General features: G+C 33.8%; 1 protein-coding gene across 2 annotated transcripts in view; it reads right to left on the bottom strand.

Moving 5' to 3' along the window:
• LOC148617984 (uncharacterized) overlaps nt 1-21,995 on the bottom strand; it is a 68,951-nt gene that overhangs the window by 8,236 nt on the left and 38,720 nt on the right. For both annotated transcript variants that reach the window (XR_015922584.1, XM_088585681.1), the window contains exons 37-62: nt 21,738-21,852; nt 20,503-20,648; nt 19,733-19,862; nt 19,107-19,279; nt 18,442-18,556; nt 17,718-17,881; nt 16,789-16,903; nt 15,615-15,796; nt 14,663-14,777; nt 13,876-14,024; nt 13,455-13,569; nt 12,984-13,171; nt 12,060-12,171; nt 11,405-11,604; nt 11,092-11,206; nt 10,665-10,897; nt 9,135-9,413; nt 7,879-7,996; nt 6,702-6,919; nt 5,474-5,588; nt 4,921-5,204; nt 4,491-4,605; nt 3,834-4,045; nt 3,519-3,633; nt 885-1,144; nt 380-514 (exon numbers count right to left, since the gene is read on the bottom strand). Coding sequence is in view for 1 of the 2 variants with exons in the window: in XM_088585681.1 (XP_088441807.1) it covers nt 380-514; nt 885-1,144; nt 3,519-3,633; nt 3,834-4,045; nt 4,491-4,605; nt 4,921-5,204; nt 5,474-5,588; nt 6,702-6,919; nt 7,879-7,996; nt 9,135-9,413; nt 10,665-10,897; nt 11,092-11,206; nt 11,405-11,604; nt 12,060-12,171; nt 12,984-13,171; nt 13,455-13,569; nt 13,876-14,024; nt 14,663-14,777; nt 15,615-15,796; nt 16,789-16,903; nt 17,718-17,881; nt 18,442-18,556; nt 19,107-19,279; nt 19,733-19,862; nt 20,503-20,648; nt 21,738-21,852 (4,218 nt within the window). In the remaining variant the exon portion in view is untranslated. The remainder of the gene's footprint in view (nt 1-379; nt 515-884; nt 1,145-3,518; nt 3,634-3,833; nt 4,046-4,490; nt 4,606-4,920; nt 5,205-5,473; nt 5,589-6,701; nt 6,920-7,878; nt 7,997-9,134; nt 9,414-10,664; nt 10,898-11,091; nt 11,207-11,404; nt 11,605-12,059; nt 12,172-12,983; nt 13,172-13,454; nt 13,570-13,875; nt 14,025-14,662; nt 14,778-15,614; nt 15,797-16,788; nt 16,904-17,717; nt 17,882-18,441; nt 18,557-19,106; nt 19,280-19,732; nt 19,863-20,502; nt 20,649-21,737; nt 21,853-21,995) is intronic.

Raw genomic sequence — 21,995 nt, forward strand, 5'->3', positions numbered from 1 at the left:
GTTAAGACTAATCGAATAACTTAACCAACCTAAAGTGTATCTCTAGTTGCCATGAATGTGATTTTCTGAAAGTGGTTGTTAATAAAGTTAAAAAAAGAGACTTTTCGCATTATTTTTATTTTAACCGGTGCTTAAATTAATGCAATATAATTTTTCTTTCGTTTTGTTAAATTTAAATTAATTTTTTTCCAATATTTTTTTGTCTCAATGATTGACAAGTGCGGTCAGCCATCTCTAATATGATTGCTTATCTACTTTTCGTTACCAGCAAATGATTGTTTATTATACTTTCATGATACGAATACCTTAGGTAGATTCAAAAAGTGTTTTCTTATACCTTATAAATTCAAAAATACTCGACATTGAAGATACAACTTACGGCACAGGTTACAGTATCTCGGGCAGTTTTCCTTTGCCCAAGGCACATATTCATTCATACAGGAGTTACGACCATACAGATCACAGTTTTTAATTTTGTCCTCACAGTGCGGAGTAGGAGTAGTGGCTAGGAGATCTATAATATAAACGAAGTGTATATTTCTCAATTCGAGAGCATTGATACAGAACAACAACATGAATCTGATATCGAATCGTAAATCACTTTCAACATATGCCCCATATACATAAAGTCGCATATCAAATTTGAAACCAATCCATTCATTGGGAGCCATGATAATCGCGACGAAACTCGGACGGAAAAGGTGATTCCAATATACAAATGTACCACTTGTTGTGAGTAGGCTTGGTTATAGTAAAGAGAACTAACAAGTCGCCATTTTTTGAATAGTTGATAATGTACTGTTTATATCTGAATTTTGAATTGCTACTATCTATCAGCAGCAACGACAATATTTGCCAAGAATTTGTGAAAAAAGTAATCTTACCATCACACATTGTACAGTAGTATGGACAATTCCTCCTAGCCCATCCATCATAGGGAGCGTTGCACACTGACCGGCCATAGTCAGCACAATTGTCCAGTTTGTCTGTACATCCAGGATGACCTGGTGTTGGTAAGTTAGGTGTGGGAGTTGGCATTCCTGGTGCTGGTGTAGTTGGCGTCTGGCATTCTAATCTCTTACAACAGTAGTTTGGAATATCAACTAATGTGCATAAATCGGGCAATTTCGTGTATCGGGGGCATCTGAGAAAAAATATTATATAATATTAAGATCATTCTTTAGAAATATTACAAACAATAGTTTCTTCTATGAAGATTCTTTTGTTAATCAAGCTCCTAAACAGTAATCAAGGGAACCAAGATTCTAGCGAAAATCAAATAATGTAGTCCAGGGACAAAGGCCAGACACGGAAAACAGACACACACAACAAAAAACATAAAATTCTAAAATAAATTTGACCGTAACATTGTAATAAAAAATAAACAAGAAAAACTGTGATTCACTTTGTGATTCTCTCCGTTCTTCTCACAAAAAAAAAATCATCAAAGAAACTTCAAAAGTCATGCAGATGGAAGAATAATCCAGGGAAACAAGATTCGCGGAAATTAAAAGAATGTTTTCCAAACTTTCAAACACAACAAAGAAAAAGAAAATAATCAAAACAATACATGCAAAGTAACAAAAAGTAAATGAGTAACTCGAACTCCACAAAGTAGGGTAAGCGTCCTCTGTATTTCTAGAAATACCCGCTGAGTTGCTAATAAAAAGTCATTCCGGGGTAGACGAAAGTGGAAAGGAAAACTATGCCACGTTGAACAGTCTTCATGGTGCAGATGGATATACCGTAACGATCCATTAGTTTATGATGACGACCGTAAAACGTACTGGTGAATTCAATCTTCTAGCAACAAAACCCTGTTCCAGAAGTCTAGCCCGATACAAAAGATCTGCGTAGTTACGGCGTGCTCTGGCATAACGTATGACTTATGGTATAAAAACTTTATACGCTGGTGCTGAAGGGATATTGCCACAGATGAAAGGGAAGTTGACATTACGAAACTAGGATTGTTGAACGAAACGTCATCTATATAGCGGAAACTGATATTAAAGGATGTAGCTAAACGATGTTACTTCTTTTGGATCAGATCAGCTATAAAGTCAGTCTCATAAGAGTGGATGAATAGGTCAGCAAGAGGAGGAGCACAATTTGTTCCCAATGGAATGCCGATATAAGAGTGACCGTTTGTTGAAAAAAGTGGCCACTACACTGGATCAATACATTGTCGATTAAAAATTAAGATAACATCTTCTTCGGTATATTTGAAAGATGATTTAAAAATATTTTTAACAAAGTATGAGGAACTTCTACCAAGCACTTCCTATTTTATCTAGGTGTACCGCTGTTATCAAGTACATATACGGTAGATCACAATCACTCTCCTTGGTAGAGAGACCAAAAGTGGGTAGCTCAGATTTATGTTTTTTCACTATCTCTTCTTTGAAAAATGTAGTGGCCGTTTAGGTCTTATTACTGCTATTATTTTTGCGTCTACCTCTGATAATAAACATTGGATGTAATACGTTTTGCAAAACAATGTTGTTTTGGGCTTTATCTGATAGAACGACAACATATTTGTCATGCATAGTAGATATTGTTAGTGCTACATTGGAGTCTTTGTTTAACTGATGTAGTATTGACACTCATTGACCTACTTAAACTGTCATACGTCTCAGCCTTTACCCACTCTAACAGAGAATCAATGTCTTCTTGTTCTCGTTTGATCCGTTTTCTTGCATAGTCCTCCACAGCATCAATAATAACTTTTAAGTTATGGAGCGTGGTTCAATGTACTTGGGACCTTTAGAAAGGACCTTACAGAGAGGTTTGTTTTCGATGATGTTTAAATCTCCCGTAATGACGTGACCGGAAGGACCATATTTGAATGTAGAGTTTTTGCAAGAACAGTCAGGTGGCTCAGCCTTGAAGTCCTCAATTTCAACCCTCAAGGAAAACATAAAATAAAAGATGCAAAATGACATCATGCGATCAAGAATAATCAAGGGAACCAAGGTTATAGCGGTAATAAAAAAATGTAATCCAGGGACAAAGACCAGACATGGAAAACAGACATACACAACAAAGAACATACAGTAACTAAAATCATACATACAAAGTAACAAAAGCAAATGCGCAACTCGGACTCCACTAAAAACTGGGAGCATGGACCAGGTGCACCGGTAGGGTAAGCGTCCTCTGCATTTCTAGAAACTCCCGCTCATAAAAAGTCAAGTCCGGGGTAGACAAACGAAGAAAGAAAAACTATGACCCGTTGAATAAATCAGTAAAGAATTCGTGAAAGTTTCATCAAATTCAATTCAGCGGTTTTTGAGGAGTTGCGTATTAAACCTTTGGACGGACAATTAAAACATGGGGCAGACCTTTACACGAACAGACAGTAAAATCACAATATTCCTCAAGCTATGCAGGGATATAATGAAACACGTAATTCTTTTGTGTAAATCTTTTGTATTATTCTAGTGGCTTTATAACATTTACCACATACTTTTTCTCTAACTTGGATTCATGCAATTTTAATATTTTCCTTCATTACTTACTTAGCTGTACACTGGTATCGCCCGGAGTTTTCATCAACACATTTACAGTGGAAGTCACAGCCGTCATCCCATTCATCACCCAATTTATGGAATGTTCCTTTGTAGACACAGCCTTCTGCAAAAACAAAATGAGAAAGTATACTGCAAACTGTATTAACTAAGCTCTTAATTACAAAAAAAACCACGAAAAATATTGAATATGAAGCAGCTCTGTGTTTGACGAAACATTGTTATTCAAATTATTATAAAAATAATGCAAACATTATTATAAAGACCTGGCAACTGAACACTTAAGTAATAAAAATAAAATTTTACTTCTTGTTCCGGTAGTTCCATTCTTCTGTGTATTATATGGTATTCCAGGACGGAAGCCAGAGAATCCTCCATTAAAAGACCCAACAACTGGGTACTTTTCATTTGGTTTCACCACCTGACCACCACTATCGACACATCTCACAGTTTTGCAACATTTCCCTGTTTCCGTACTGGTAAAGCATTCCTTCGGTAAACTGTTATATGTTGGACATCTTAAGAAAAAATGTTAAGAAACTTAACTTAAGTTGGTCACCTTACATATAATAAAATGTCAGATATTGAAGTAATGAAGCTCACCAAACATATGATAAAATGTCATAAACTGAAGTAATACAAAGGAACTTGAGCTCATGAGTTAGATACATAATATCACAAAAATAAATTGCACTGAAATGTTGTTTTAACAATTTTTCACATTTTACAAGCCATTATCATACACTAAAATGTTCTGAAACGGAAATATTTAAATCCCTTCAACTGCAATAAATATAAGATGATTTTTTTCTAATCCTGGAAAATTAAATGACAATTGAAATAAGCATACCATAAATCTATACCAGTTTTCAAAATATTTAATCACAAGCATGTTTTTTTGTAGAAATAGTTGTTTTCACAAGTCTTGCTAAATATGATATTGCAATTGAATATATGGCTTACTTAGTTTTACACTCGTAATAACCAGTTGATCCATCAACGCATGTACATGTAAAATCACAATCTATTTCCCAAGTCTCCCCTCTGTTGTAAATCTTGTTCTTATAAACGCATTGATCTGAAAGAAAAACGGAAAAAGTCCAATTGAATAAATAAGGTATGCTCATTTATACACAAACATATTTTAAAGGTCTTTAGATCTTTTTATATTTATTCAATATTTCAAAAAAAATGCACGGAACAATGATCCTATAACATGACCCACTTGATAAAACATTTATTTTGTATAAGTTAAAGAATAATTTTATCTTAAATATGCGCAATGCCTGATGGTAAAGAATCATATCACGAAAAATATCGGACACTGTGCAACAGACAATAATAAAACATGAAATAATGTTTATTTTTATAATGGGAAAAACGTGTAATATACTTGTTATTCCAGTGATCTGGTTTGGTTTGATTGGATATCCACCACCTGGCAGTGCACCAGTCATGTTTACACCAGGATTTGGAACGATAATAGGACCATGACCAAGTGCAGTTGGAGCAGGAGTAGGGATCACACCAAGTCTAGTTGGAGCTGGAGTGGGTACCAGTTGGGGATATGGTGTGATGCTTCCCAATCCTGGAACATCACAGCCTACCACAGGACAACATAGTCCTGGAACATTGTTCTTGTGACAGTAAGATGGCATAGGAGGGTAAGCTGGACACCTAAACAAAATACATAATGCACATAAATATTCTCATCGATTACCAAATAAAACATATATTGTGTAGGTAAGATATTGTACCCAACTCTTCACTTTTGTTATGCTAATAAAAGTTCATTATAATCTAAAGTCTTCTTCGTTAAAAAACCCTGGAGTTCGGGATGACTAAGGAACAAATGGATAAAGGGGCACGAAGTTGTATATTGATGTACTATTAACTCAAACGCGTACGCAAAACAATTGATCTTATTGATGGAAATTTAGCCATACTTTGAAATGCATCTGTACAATCCCTTCTTTCCATTTTCACAAGTACAAGTATAGTCACATCCATCATCCCAAGATTGTCCTTGTTTGTATATGCCACCTTTGTATATACAAGCGTCTGGAAAACAACATCAAAACGTTAAGGAGAAGCTCACGTAAGAATCATGCAAATATTGATAAAAGGTGATAAGTCAAAAACTGTTGTTAACTCTCTTAACAACCTGCAATATTCGAGAAAGGCACAATTATAGTTATCAATTGAAATTTTAGCTTAGATTGGGTAGGTAATGAAAATAAAAGCAGTTATATCAAATCCTAGTGAAAAGTATTTCCCCGCCTTTTCATTCACTACAGAAAACATATAACAAGTAGTTTTTTTATTTCGCAACGTTTCCAACATACCCCAATAACTGAAAGGACCTATTGGATGAATATTCTAATGAGGAAGTTAACTAAATATAGACATATCACGCCTGAGATGATTCTTAGGTGGGACTGTTATAAAGATCTTATAAGCCACCCGTAGTCAATTTCACAAAAAAATGTTGTAAGCATAAAAATAATTATGTTATGACGTCGCAATGCAATATTCTATCATAATGTCATAACTTACCACTATTTCTTTTGCAAAATCGACAATTCTGTTTCATTTGTTCAGACATGTTACGTTGCTTTTACAGTGTAAAATGTACACCACAAAAATGTGCAAAGCGTGAGAATTATGTTACTTGCAACATACGATAATATACGAATCAAGCGTGGTATTATATACATATGTGTCATTTAACATAATTTAAGGTTATCATATGTTTATTATCACATTATAATCACGCATTTTGAAAATCATATGTAAATCACATGTAAACTAATAACAATTCACCTATGAGATTCAAATGACTATCATATAATAATTATCATATTATTACCAAATGTATACATTTTACCGTTTTATGATGACTTTTATTGATCTTAAATTACAAATGTGTTTTGCATCGATCATTGCTATAGCCAACTTAAATGCAGTAACCAAAAACAAAATCATGTAAAACGAACTTTGATAGATTATAAAGATCAACAAGAACAAAAAAAAGATGCATATAAAATACCAACAGACAAAACAAACACCAAATTACACTTCATGTTCCTTAATGTTGATATTATAATCTTATTCACTAGTATATGAAACCTTTAAATTCTGTTAAGTGTTACGGGTTTCCTGTTTAAATTTTACCTCTTGTTCCTTGAATTGGGTTAGGACTCTGACTTGATCCGGAGAAGACACTGTGTGTTCCAATCGGAATAATGTTGAACTGGCCTGGTGCTGGTGTTCCAGTAATAGTGTTTCCTGTGATTGGTTTGAACGTTCCACAATCAGGAACCTCACAACACATATCAGATGGATCTGACTTTAGCTTACAGATTGATGGTAAGTTAGAATAGGCTTTACATCTGCAATGATATTTATTTTTTTTTTGGCACAAATGTTCCAAGGAATCCATATTAACGATCCGTGTATATTTAAATTACCTGATTCTTCTATGAAAATGTTTCCGATTATATATAGATCAGCAACGAAGATTCTGATGACCAAATGTGGTAATACTCAAATGCGTGGTTTCCGAGGAGAAAAGTTCACGACGACAGACGACGGACGCCAAATGCCAACTAATCTTCACAAATAATTATTTTCGCTAACCGCTTTTATAGGTGCATATTTGGGCGTGCAAACAAAAAGGGACTACGTTTCATATCACAAAATAAAATAGTTGTTAAAGTCAAATTTGGAGGATTCTATGTATATCTATAATTGTTTGATGAGATGAATAGTATACAAATGGTTTGCTTTGATGACATTAATAAAAAATATATTGATCTTTAAAAGAAGCGTTAAACAGATGTGATCAGTGTAAATGGAGTTATACATGTATTTCCATTTAGTGTAAGCAGATTGGTATTAATGGTTCATAGGCAATAATGTAAATTTAGAAGTAAAGTTTAACATGCATTGTGAATTGATAAAAAAATTGTCCATCATCTCGTAGACCTAATTTTGTAATGTAACTATGGGGTCATAAACTCTTTTTAATGATTAACTCGTTGAATTTTGATACTAAAATTGAAAGTCTGTTTATGAAATTACTAATAGACATGTATACTATTTTAGATGGTTGTGTTTTCAAAAAGGGTATTCGGACAAGCACAGATGTGGAATGATGGCTGTAAATTTATCTCCATAATCCATGATAGCATCCATTATCATGAACAGATAAGTCTAATATAAAATATATGCATTGGGTATTCAAAAAAAAAAAATCCTGACCCCACGATCGAATCAAAATTTAAAGCAAGTCACCAATTGGATATTACTACGTTGTTTCTTCAGTTTTAGAAATATTATTTCAATTTACCTGGCAGTACAGTTGTAGAAATTCTTTGAGGAATCAACACATTCACATGTGTAATCACAAGCATCATACCATTTAGATCCTTGAGAATGAGTTGTACCATCAATGTACAAACACACATCTAAAAAAGGGACAAATACAGAGTAAAATCATCCGTAAAGATACTGATAAAACAAGCGGAAATTCATAAGGATTATAGCAGAATATTTATCTGAAATCCATAGCCGTTATTAATTTTAAAAACTTTGAACATTTACATACATGTAATACTGAAATTTAAGAAAGGAACAAAAAAAAAACAAAAAAAACAAAAAAAACCAAAAAAAAACAAGAAACAAAAAGCAAAAAAAAAAACAACAAAAAAACGAGAAAAAGCTACTTTGTATTTTGATTCCAACGAGACGTGTCACCTGTCTCTGACCCTCTTTTCTTTAACAATAAATACTTGTTAGATGTCATGAAGTAGCACCCCTGCCAAGAATCATGCAAAATGTGATTCATGTTTGGAAAGTCTACATATTTTTAAATTTGATGTTTTGGTTCAAATGCTTAAGTAACTGAAAATGACTTGTGAATTTTCAAAGAACCCTTGTTCATCAGAGATATAAATTATATAGAATGCACTGTATAATTTATAGAAAGGGGAGACAACTCTATAAATGACACTAACATACAACAGAAAGAATTCGATTTTTAATGTGAGTTATCTCCTAAGAACAGACAGATACAGTCCCTGAACCGATCTGCACAACGATTTGATAGATCGATGACCGCTGACTGATTCATTGCTGACGGATCGATAACCGATGACCGGTGACCTGATCGCAGTTTTGTTATGTAAAATGACGGATGATCTATTAAAAATAAAATAAATGTAAAATGAATGTTTTAATTGATGCTTAAGTATACTGCCTTATGTTTATGTGTGTAAAATTGATAAATAAAGCAACGGAATCTGCAAAATTCATTGACCGCTCTGTGGTCACGTGATGCAGTTACCGGTTTAATGGATCGGTTTGACGGACCGATGACTGATCGGTGGACCGGTCCAGGTACTGTAGGAATGAATGATTATACATTTCAGCATATTGACCTATAAAGCAAATTAATAATTTTTAACTAGAGTATTACTAATAACTATTGCAGCAACAATTTAAGAGATTGGAATTGAAAGATACGATAGTTCCATACTTAAAGACCAAAAATTAAAAGATAAGTAATATACTTATACATAACAAATCTATAAAAAGTACACATACTGTTTGGTTTAGGAGTAGTAGTTCCAGGTGTTGTTATAATAGGGGCAGTTGTTGGAGGTGGGGTCAATGTAGGATTAAAGTCACATCTAGCCACTTGACAGCAGCTATCCTTGGGGTCTTGTTCGTAACGACACTGTGGTGGAAGATAGAAATACTTTGGACATCTGTCATCACATTTGTAGTGTCCTCTAGAAGCATCGTCACAGGTACAGATATAATTACAGCCATCGTTCCACATCTGTCCTTGTTTGTATACCTTCTGTTTGTAAACACAACCATCTAAAACAATTATAAATGTCGATTGGCAGTGAACCTGAGAGTAAACATGAAATATCCACCATGAAAGGAGAATCGTTTAACCAAAAATCCATACCAAAACACCTAAGAATTAAAGGAATGCTAAACACCTTTAATAGTGTCTTTTAATGCCCTTGTAAATGACATATGTGATTGAACATCTTGTTATAGAATAAAAGGAGTAGGGGCAAAAAGGCTATAATTGGCCGAAAATACGGCTGCAAATTAATCATTTAAGAGTTGAAAGATTTAATTGAGGGTTTGGAGACTTGAATCTATTACTAACGAGAAAACATAAAGACTTCTTGCATTAAAAGGAAAAAAGGAATTGCTCAAGGCGTACCAAAATTCAGATGTTCTATCAATTTTGTACTTTTTACTTTTCGGTAACATTTTTGGTAGCAAAATTGTGTCCATCACAAGAAACAACTTCACATGTAATAAATACATACATTATTACATGGTTTATCAAATGTGAAAGTAAAATGTTCGGTATGGACGTAGTTTTTTATGTAAATATGAGGGAAAAAATACAGTTCTCAGTAGTATTTGTTAACTGGCATATTTTGTAGCACCATTATGACGTCATGAGAACAGAGTTGATATTTGTAGGCAATATTCAGAGTCTAATACCCCTACTATTTGTTTAAATATTCAGTTGGAACGTCGTTCAGCATTTTGGTGTAATACAATGTCAACTAGGCCACACTTAAAATAATGTCCGTTTACCCTTACCCGATCTTAGCTCCTGGTTTTGGTTAAGTAGGTAGGGAAAATTTTTTTCTCAAAATTCATATGATTCTGCAAAATTCATGAACAAAGGATTGAAAAATCTTGCTTTGAAAATAAGTAAGAAAAAATATCTTGTCAGAGAATGGCAATAAAATTATTTGCAAAGGGCCAATTTTAATTGGTAGATAGGGTGAAGGGAAACAATCTTAATTTTGCCCTAATCTTCTACCCAATAACCAAAATCTAATTTTATCAAGTTTCAACCAAATACCTTTTTGAAAAAAGTCGGTCTAATTGTACAAAAAATTACGTAAATTTTCTTTGTAAACATTTGAATTTTGAATAACTGCAATTATTTTGTTTGAGTATTGCACCTACTCTTCAGTTTTGGTTACTCAACTCTTTCAAGTAACTACATCATTTCGAACAAGACAGGGGATTTTAAGTTGGATATGGTTGGGTTAGATTCCTTCAAGTAGATACTTATACGTAACTACATACTGATTTGTCCTGTGATAGTTCCAGGCTGACCAGGCTGAAGGGCAGTCCCTGTGTGTGTTCCTTTCACGGGAGTAGGGACTACAATTGGAATATGCGGGGGCGTAGCTCCTGGTGATGGAGAAATTACAGGTGCCGGTGTTGGATATTTGTTACAATCAGGTACCAGACAGCATCCGTCATTCGGATCAGCCTTCAGTGAGCAAGCAGACGGAATATTTGTATAACTGTTGCACCTGTACGAAAATTTGTAATTACAAATACATAGAATACAATTATATTCATAAGTAATTAACTATCATCTTTCTAACCACAGGATTTTAAATTAAATAACAGATGACGAATGTTATTGCTATAATTTAAAAAAAAACGTAGACCTTTTCTACAGTTGATTGAAAATGTTACTTACAAGTTCTTCGCCAATACTTACCTTTGTGTACATGTATAAACTCCCGTTGATACGTCTTCGCATCTACATTTCAAATTACAGCCATCATTCCAAACCTGTCCTTGAGTATAGTACACCCCCTTATACGCACAGAAACCTAAAAAATAATTAAAACAAATGAAATACTGTAGTCTAGACGGCATTTTTAATCAACTAATACAAATCAAATAATCCTCATTCAATACTATGAGAAATGTATAGAACTTTCTTTTTTGTAATCCATCTTCATGGCATTAATACACAGTACACCGTTCAATTGGAAACTTGAATCATTCAAGGAGTGTAGTAAATATACCTGTCTGCGGAGGAATAGTAAGAGGTGGTGAAATAGTTGACTGGGGAACTGGTGTTGGTGCCATATTTGGTTTCGGTGTTGGTATTCCTCCAGGGAAAGGAGTAGGGTTTTTGAAATCACAGTATGGAACTTGACAACACTTGTCGTTAGGATCGGCAACAAGGACACATGTATTTGGTAGATTGGTATACTTAGTACATCTGAAATTAAAACAAAAATGGTTGAGGTAATATTATACGATAACATAATAAATCATTAAAATTTGAAACATCAGCTCTAACAAGGTTTTCACCCAAGTCAAATTTGTTCATTTATGTTAATTGAAGCCTAGATATAAAGTTTAGTATCAAACTAGTCTATTGAAATGAACAGAAACATCATTTGCTTGATATTTGCATTGAGATTTACAGCGAAAATGATCTTCATTTCAGAATATTGTCCTATTACTATTATACATGAAAAGGATGATATATTGCATGCATATTTCCATTTAGTTGAGTAAGATTGATGTCCAAATACTTTTTTAATTGAAACAAGGATCGGTATTGCCTGTAATCTTGCATTCAGCTAGGAATACTACCGTTCAAAGCCCTAACTATGAGAAACATGAAGACAAATCAGAGACTTTAAACAATAAATAGCACTAGAAACCTACCTGTCACTACATCTGTAGAAGCCATTTGAACCATCCATACAAGTACATTTATAATCACACTGATCATTGAATCGTTGTCCTTGTTGATAAAGAGTACCCTTATACTGACAGCCTATAAAAAAGTTACAATTGAGTACTTTTTGTCTTAGAATCGGGTAAAATGTGTATCAGGTGTGGCACATAAGGAAAAGAAACGCGGAGATTTTATGGCATTTTCCAAGTATTTTTCGTCACAACTCCCAGAAATAAAAAAAGGTGTTTGTCAGGTTTTCCGTCTTAAGATATGAATTCGTCAACTTAGTTGAAATGCACTATAAAAAAATTCCGGAAAAATGTTCCCGCACTTTTCTCTATATAAGCAGTCGCAGATGGTTCAGGCTAAATCTAAATGGCTTTTTTAATTGTTTTCGAGATGTACTGAATATATTTTAGACAAAAAAAGCTAAATTAAGAAAAATAATGTGCCGCCTACTTCCCGACTCTTACACAGAGTGGTACTTACATAGTTTTCATCATTGATGCCAATTTCGTAATAATCTCGGGAAAATGCGGTCGACTGATTGTTTTGTTAATTGGAATTAAGATTACAAAGAATGGGTCAGATATATTTGCAGCAAAACACTATTATCTTAGATGTTGACAGAAGAAACAAAAACACTTTTGACAAGGCTCATATTGTTTAAAGACAGGAAGAACGTATGCATTCAAACTAAAATTGGATTTGATCTGAAATTAACAATTTAACAGTAAAAATGCATCCCAAGCTCATCATATAAGAGATAAAAACATAAAAAGAAATGACTAAAAGTAAATCCAAATATGGAACTCAACATTTAAACACCACAGTAACTAGAAAACTAAAATTTCTCAAACAAATCAATATATACAAGGCACCAGGGCAAGAGACCTATCATTACAGATTACCTTTAAGGTTTGGAACCTTTCCATTTCCAGTAATTATACCAGGCTGAGGCATTGGTGGGGTGATAATGCCCGGAGTTGGTGGAATTTTTGGAACAACAATGTCACAATGTGGGACTTCACAACATGATGGATCTTTAGGATCAGGTACTAAGGAGCATCCTGTTGGTACCTTAGCGTAAATGGAGCATCTGGATAAAATAAAAAGGTTAAACATGAATTTTAAAAGTAAATGCATTTTCTTCAAATAAAAAGACCTTTCTTTCGAGTAATATCGACTGGTCACTTTATTCTTGGGTTTTTGGAAATAGAATTAAGATTAAAAAATTAACAATCAATAAATCCATGATGCAAGCTGTAACAAACAGCTACAGTTTTTACATAAAAAATGAGACGTTATGTTCAATTACCATAACATGTGTAACATAATGCAAATGGAGTTAAATCCATAAATACACTTGCGCCTATCTATACCTTGGTTGGCATCGGTAATAACCAGACTTAGCATCTTCACAAACACAGACATCTCTACATCCATCATACCACTGTTGTCCCTGTCTATACAACTGTCCCTTGTATGTACAAATACCTATGAAAATATTATAAAGAAATAAATTAGTAATTGAGAGGTAAGTCAGGAAAGGAAAAAAATGTGTCAACCTACTTGAGTCATTACTATGGTTGATATATACTTACATGTTTGGGCTGTTGTTGTAAGATCTGAAGGACAAAGGTGTTAGAGCTACGGATGATTCGGCCTCGGCTGATTGGGCTGCTGGTATAATTATTGATGAATCAGGTGTTGGTGCTACGGTGGATATAGACTTACCTGATTTGGCTGCTGGTGTTATTTTTGATAAATCAGGTGTTTAAACTATGACTGATAAAGAATTACCTGGTTGAGCTGTTGGCGTCATTCCCGAAGGGCCAGGTGTTGGAGCTACTGTTGGTTTAGGTGGTCTACAATATGGTGTCTGACAACACTGATCATTGGTGTCTTGAACCATTGAACAGAAAGCTGGAAGTGCTGGGTACCTTGGACACCTTAGTAACAAAAATAGCATATAGGTAAGTCAGTGTTTGACATCAAAAGTGACAATCAGTACATTTAATATGGCAGTATAAGTAATGATTTGTTTTTAAGTAAATGTGGTCTTTATAAATCTATCTTTCCTGAATAATTGATGATATTCATGTTTTAAGGAGTTGCCAATTCAATATCCTGTTTTTATCAAATATTGTAAAATCAAACTTTGTAAATACCGAAAATGTTTTGTAAAAAAAAAAATGAACGATTCAAATGTCACAAAAGCAAAACAAAAAGAAAGACAAATAAATGTGTACATTGTCGTAACTACAACAAACCACAGTTGAAATTTCGTCAATATATATTTTGTCTTACTTTTTCATGTCAGGGCATATTGCATGTATGGTTTTGTCCCTGAATTACATTTTGATTTCCACCACAATCTTGGTTCCTTTGAGTACTCTTTTATTAAAAAGAACATTGTAGAACATTTTTGCCAGCTGTAAATGCAAACCTTCATTGAATTCACACAGCGAAAATTGCTCCTATGTGTTTAGGATATTGCAATTGCATTGATAGATTTCAAAATAAATATACACTATGTTATTTACATTTTTTATAACATGATATATCGTTATAGATAGGAGAAACATACTTGTCAGTACAAGAGTATCTTCCAGATTCTGCATCCAGACATACACAGGAATAAGAACAGCCATCATCCCATTTTTGTCCTTGAGTGTAAGTCTTTCCCTTATAGACACAAACATCTGAAAATTAAAGCAAGAAAAGTATAGTTAAATTTTTTCAGGGAGTCCTTCATCATATCGGAAATACATTTTTGTGGAAATGAATGCTGTTTTTTTTTTTAAAATTGTATCACTCTTAATGAAAAAAATCTCATTTAAAACTGTTTACAAGCTTGAGTACTCTATTCTTCGGCGAACTTCCCTCTTTTTCCGACGCAGTCGGTATGGTTTCGCTTTTCACCCTTTGACGTTAAGGACGCTCTTCTATGGAAACGCAAGTCACCTGATCGCAATTCTGTTTCCCGATTGGCCAAAAACTGATAACGTAGTAGCATTCGAAAAAAAAACTGTATTGGAAATTGAAATTGCGCGCCATGTGTTATTTTCTTGAATGAAATGTAGAAACTTTATAAGTAAAAAGAATAAAAGTTTACTGCGTCGGCTATCTTTTTTGAAAGATTGCACTTCTTCTACATTCGCACGATTCCAACTTCACTGATTAGCCTGCTTTTTACAAAAGCAGACTGTTTAATATAAGCAAGCCAACGCATTTATACACAGAAAAATAATTGCACACAATTATTTATAGAATGGCTTATATTATTTCGATTTAAGAACAATCACATGTGCAAACTTAATAACCTGCTTCGAAGTGTGCACCACATGCATCGAGGTTACTTTAAATAGAAACGAAAAAAAACATCACAGTCAATCCTTATGATTTACTTTTAGTATAAAAAAAGTTAACGAGTAACTAATTAAAAAAAGTTGATGACATTACTGTGACATTACAACACTTGGTCCGGAAAATATGTTACATCTGAAATTTAATTATATGATGCCAATTATGATTCTTACTTCTTGATCCAGTGAAAGGTGTGTTTAGTTGTGGCCGACCAAATATTGTTCCTTTAGTACCATTGATAACCTCTGTTGGATTAGTAGCATTGGCATTGAAACATCGAGGGATTTCACAGCATTTGTCTTTTGGATCTGTTACGAGAACGCAGCTGGATGGAAGTGCTGGGTAGTTTGGACACCTGCAAATATAAAGTAACACAAAGGTTAGCTTACCATTATAATTGCATGGATATATGAAAGGAACTGTTTTATGCTCAATAATGTAATAAACTAAATACATTTAAACAATTTTAACATGAAATTATATATATTGAATCCAAAAAAAAAAAAGATTTGAATTACAGTTAGAAATTTGAAGATGAAGTCAATAATTAAGTATCGTTCTGTGTAAGAATCGGGCAGTTGGTGGGCACATCATTTTCCTCAATTTAGTCATTTTTTGCCTAAAATATATTCAGTACATCTAATAAAACAACCACAAAGCAATTTAAATAATCCTGAAGCATCTGTTACGTAGATATTTTTTGACTGCTTAATTAGGGAAAGAGTGCGGGAAAATTTTCCCACCATTTTTCCGTAGTGCATTTCAACTAAATTTGACTTATTAATATCTTTAAACGGCAAATTTTACAAACACTTTGATGGTTATTTCTGGAGGTTATCATTATGCATTTGTTTCCTTCATGTGCTACACCTTATACATGATTTGCCTGATTCTTAGACGGAGAAGTATTAAATATCAAAATGAACAAGATGTAAAGTACTCAGAAGTGTATGTGATTGGTAATAAAATCCTCCATCACCAAAAAATATTAAAATGTTATATGTTTTAAAAATATTTCTGACGACGATGTTTATGGATTAAATTTATAACAATCTATTCTCTATATTTATGCACCCACCCCAAGAGACGGTGATGAATTGGAATAATCTTGTCCGTCCGTCATTTCGACCGCAATTGTCTCGAGTCCAAATAAATGGATTGATTCCGAATTTGGTATTCGGTTTTTTATGGATGGGGCATACGTTGTTAATGCTGAAGTCTGCTGTCCAATATCAACTTCCTGTAAGTATGTGGGAATACCAAGTAAGAACCACGCGAGCAATTCATCTTCTCAACAGTATTTTTGAATTTTGTGTCGAATTTATAAATCAGTGAAATTGTACTAACCTGTCATCACAGTTAATTTGTCCTGTTTTAGCGTCATCACATCTACAAGTTTTGTCACATCCTGATTGCCAAGTTTGTCCTTGTCTATACAGAATACCGTTGTAAATACAGAAGTCTGTAAAAAATGTGTGGTGTTACTAACCAAGATTAAAATTGATGGGATGAAAACGAATAATGACATCTTTTGCATTATCTCGCCAAATTTGAATAAATGACGTTTGAGTAAAAATCTAATCAACACTATTTCGCAGGTCTTGGAATTTTTCTCAAGATATCACAAAATATTTTTATATGTTAGCTAATGTATCGATCCGATCGTACGTCTTTGATGTAAAATACCATTGTGATGTATATGTACTCTTAGCAAAGATTAATCAGGGGAACCAAGATTCTAGCGGAATTCAAAAGAATGTAATCCTGGGACAAATAACAGACATGAAAACAGACAAACACAACAAAGAACATAAAGTAACTAAAATAATATATGCAAAGTAACAAAAGTATATGAGCAACTCGGACTCCACTAAACACTGGAGCATGGACCAGGTGCATCGGTAGGGTAAGCGTCTTCTGCTTTTCCAGAAACATCCACCTAGTTACTCATGAAAAGTAAAGTCCGGGGTAGACGAAAGAGGAAAGGAAAACTATGCACGTTGAACAAATCAGTTTTCATGGTGCAGATACTCTGTAACGATCCATGGGTTCATGATGACGACCATAAAACTTTTGTAGTGATGACTTCCATCTTGTAGCAACATTATCCTGTCCCAGAAGCCTAGTTGTAAGAAGTCTAGCGCTTTACAAAAAGCCTGTGTAGCTTCGCAGGTTAATGATTATGTCATGCAATTATGGCATAATGAAAGTTATTTTTTTACATGACAACGTTATGAACAAATACATTTAACATAATTAACAAATTCAGTACGTACCTATTTGCGGAGCTACAGTAGACCCTTTAGGTGGTGTCAAAGTTGATGGTCCTAGGTATGGTGCTGGTGTTGGAACTTTACCACACACAGGCTTCTCACAACAAGGATTCTCTGGGTCGTACACCATTTGGCAGCTTGGTGGTAGGTTTGGATACCTCTTACATCTAAAATATTACAAATGTTAATGTTAATAACAAGATTAATATAATAATAAAATCTTTCAAAAGCCCAACTATCTTATTTTTCATTGTCCAAAACTTTGTATAATTCCAGGTTTTGCTTGAAGGCTAATCTTAGAGTTGTGGTGGTGTTAGATTCAGTACATTTAAGAACTTATTGGTGTTTAGACTTGACCAGTTCACTCACGAACAATTGAAGTCCAAAGGGCATTTATGATATATGTTTAAGTGATTTAGCCCAGATAAAAAACCAATAAATTCCTTCAAAATAGCATTTGATCCATATTTTTCGATTAAGTAAAAGATGAAGAATTAATTTCTTTACCCGTACCTTCTTTTATTTGTGTATTTTTACAATTTTGTTTACTTTTATAATCAGGAAAATTGTAATCATCGTGTTTAAATTGGTAATGCTATAACTTAAACTAGGATTACTCGACACTAACATATTAATGTAATAACCAATACTAAAATCCGTCTCGACAAATTTATAGACATACATCCTTTTATGGAAATCAAATAAGAGTTATATTAAACAAAAATACCTTTCTGTGCACTCAAACACACCCATCTGACCGTTGACACAAGTACAATCATATTGACAACCATCTTGCCATTTCTGTCCTTGGGTATATTCTTTGCCATTGTAAACACACACAGCTATCAAAATTTACAGAAAGTATAAATTATGGTAGGGAGTTCTAATTATAAAGTATGATTCTCCTTAGTGAGAGACGTTCCTTTCCTATCATACTGACCGCTTCAGACAGGCCCTCCAAAAGTTTTGAAAACTACACAAATGTTGCGTAAAATCCTTCTCTTTTAGCCACAATGAAGAATTCTTGCATTTTATTTGAGTCTAGAGTGGTCCGAAAGTCAGACACTGTGTGGTTAAGTATCATGATGGATACTTAGTTGCAAAGCTTTATAATCATTAGCGCAGTAAGCTTTATAATCATTAGTGCTGTAAGCTTTAGTTTTCTAAGCAAGAGAACTATTTGGAGTATCACAGGTGCTATGCTAATCACACGACTTATAAATAAACATAAGAATCTTGTCCTTTTTGAAATAGTTTCCTTTAACTTTAATCAAAATAATATTCTAACGATCTTCTGTAACCGAAAAGCATGTTTCCGATAGAAAACAGTACTTTTACTTGGAAAATTAAAAAAATGGAACAGAAAGATTTGCTGTTTTTATTTTATGTTACCTTTAGGTGTTTGTGTTGGAGGAGGAATGGTTCCGGTTCCGGTAATTGTTCCTTGTACTCCATGAATGTTTGTTATATTCTTGTTATCACAGTCTGGTGCAAGACAACATTCTGGATCGTTAGTATCAGGCACCATCACACAATTTGATGCTAAGTTGTTGTATGAAGGACATCTAAATGAAAAATTGTATAAAACCAACTAGTTATGAGGAGTGTTATAATACTATGGTAGACTTATCAAAACATATAATAGTATGAGGGCACTTAAATATAGATACAACGTAACAATTTTTTTTTTTGAAAATCCGAAGAGCGAAACAGGATTTTGTTTAAGGTTCCTCCTTTGTTATTACATGACAGCACTTGATTTTGGAGATTGGTAATTTTATAAGAGATATTTGATATCCATGATATACGAATTGTACGAATTACAGTCGAGTTTATGATCAGATAGTTGTATAAACAACAACTGAGTTTGGATTGAGATAATTGTTGAAGAAATACTGGATTACAAGACAAAAAAAATAATGTTAATAGACAAAAAGACCCTTTGGTCTGAAAATACATTTTTGTTTGTACGTGAAGAGAAGTCAGAGTCTAGTGACTGGATATTGAAAAACTCCTACCTATCATGACAATAGTATGATCCAGTTTTAGCGTCCTGACAGACACAAATCTGGTCGCAGTTGTCATACCATTTTTGGCCTTGTCCGTAAGCTTTACCATTGAACAGACAAGCATTTACATCTGGCTTCGCTTAAAAAGTATTTTAATATAAAAATATGACACATGTTTCGAGAACACAAATATGTACGATAAATTAAAACCTTTCTGAATCTAAAAAAATAACTGTTCGACTGAAAGGTCCGCATCCACAAAAGCTCAAGATATTTTAATTCTGACACATGCTTCACGTCTTCTACAATAAAGTAACCCTTGATAATTGACAGATATTTCAAAAGCAACGTTATAAAAAGATGTAAAACAACAACTGATTTTTTATGTCAATAGCATTTTTTAAAATAAAAAAAAGTGTTTTTAAAAAAAAACATAATCGAATATAAATTTTTCAAAGCAAAAAATAACCGCATCTGAGGATGACCTGAATAGTGTTATTTCTCTCTTTATTTGATCACTTAAACATTTGGTAATACATGTATGCAATATTGTTGGAATTTATGTTATAGAATCATAACCTAAGCCATAGTAAAACATTGACACAAAATTATAATTGGAATTTAAATCAATATTTCTGTGGACAATAATATGTATCAGGAGTGGGCAATGGGTTAGAATAACTGTTATCTATAATATAGAGAAAAGTGGCCTATGGATAAGTACTACTATTATCTGTAATACGGAGTAAGTGTTGGCAGTAGGTTGGACCTAATGTTACCTGTAACAGATGGTTGAACGGTTGTAGGACCAACATATGGAGCAGGAGTGGGCGATGGATTGGAACACGATGGCACCATACAGCAAGCATCATTAGGATCAATAGCTAATCGACAGTTTACTGGGATGTCCGTGTATACAGCACACCTGTAGTCAAACATTGTTAGTTCCCAACGTAAAGATAAGTACAAAGCTATTAAAGTATAACGTGGGACAGGTAATAGTAATACACCAAACATTTAATTATGCCCATTGTTTTACGGCTAAAACGCAATATACAAATGTAAACTTCCTGAATTGTATAGCGAAGAAATATTACTATATTTTCCGTAAAATCTAAATAATGCACTTTTAGTGTCATTGTATCATAATAAAACCATTCACGTATAACGTGTACAGCGCTTTCGAAGTATTTTCGTGCTTCAATGGTAAACTATTGACCAAACTTTACGACAAACGCGATGACTTTTCATTCAGAATTGTCAACTTTCCTTTCATCTGTGGCAACATCCCTTCAGCACCTGCGTATGGAGTGTACATATCGCAACTCATACGTTATGCCAGAGCTTGCCGAAACTACGCAGACTTTTTTGTATCGCGCTAGAATTCCAACAAATAGGCTTCTGGAACAAGGTTATGTTGCTACAAGATTGAAGTCATCACTGCAGAAGTTTTATGGTCGTCATCATAAACTCGTGGATCGTTATGGTGTATCCATCTGCACCATATAAACTGATTTATTCAACGGTTCATAGTTTTCATTTCCTCGTTTGTCTACCCCAGACTTGACTTTTATGAGCAACTCGGCAGATGTTTCTAGAAAAGCAGAGGACGCTTACCCTACCGGTGCACCTGGTCCATGCTCCCAGTTTTTGGTTGAGTCCGAGTTGCTCATTTGCTTTTGTTACTTTGTATGAATGATTTTGGTTGCTTTGTGTTCTTTGTTGTGTATGCCTGTTTTCCATATCTGGTCTTTGTCCCTGGATTGCATTCTTTTGATTACCGCTATAACTTTGGTTCCCTTGATTACTCTTTCAAGGGTGTAAAAAAGTTATACAAGCAAACAGAACATCTGCCCTACATATTATTCTGTTTGTGTCTCTATCTACTCAGTTCTTGCATAGACGTGAACCTATGAAGAGCGATTGTGATGAATAAAAAATCAATTTTAATTCTTATTCACTTTATTGTACATATTTAATAACAAGATTTTTATATTGTTTATAAATTTCTTACCTTTCTTTGCACGTGTAACTTCCGGTCATTTCATCATTACATTCGCATTTGTATTGGCATCCATCATCCCACTTATCTCCCTTGTGATAGGCTACCCCCTTGTACACACAAGATTCTGAAAGGTTCAGTATTCAGTAATGGATATTTGAATTACATAACAATGTTTATTCAATATGAAAGCTTGAATGCGAGCACGGAAAGTTAATATTTGGACTCAGACTAAGTATATTTTGATATTTAATTACTTATTAAATTCAT

Source organism: Perna viridis, chromosome 5 (genome assembly GCF_037379345.1).
Source record: "Perna viridis isolate PV_CMFRI_1.1 ecotype Kerala chromosome 5, ASM3737934v1, whole genome shotgun sequence".
NCBI lineage: Eukaryota > Metazoa > Mollusca > Bivalvia > Mytilida > Mytilidae > Perna > Perna viridis.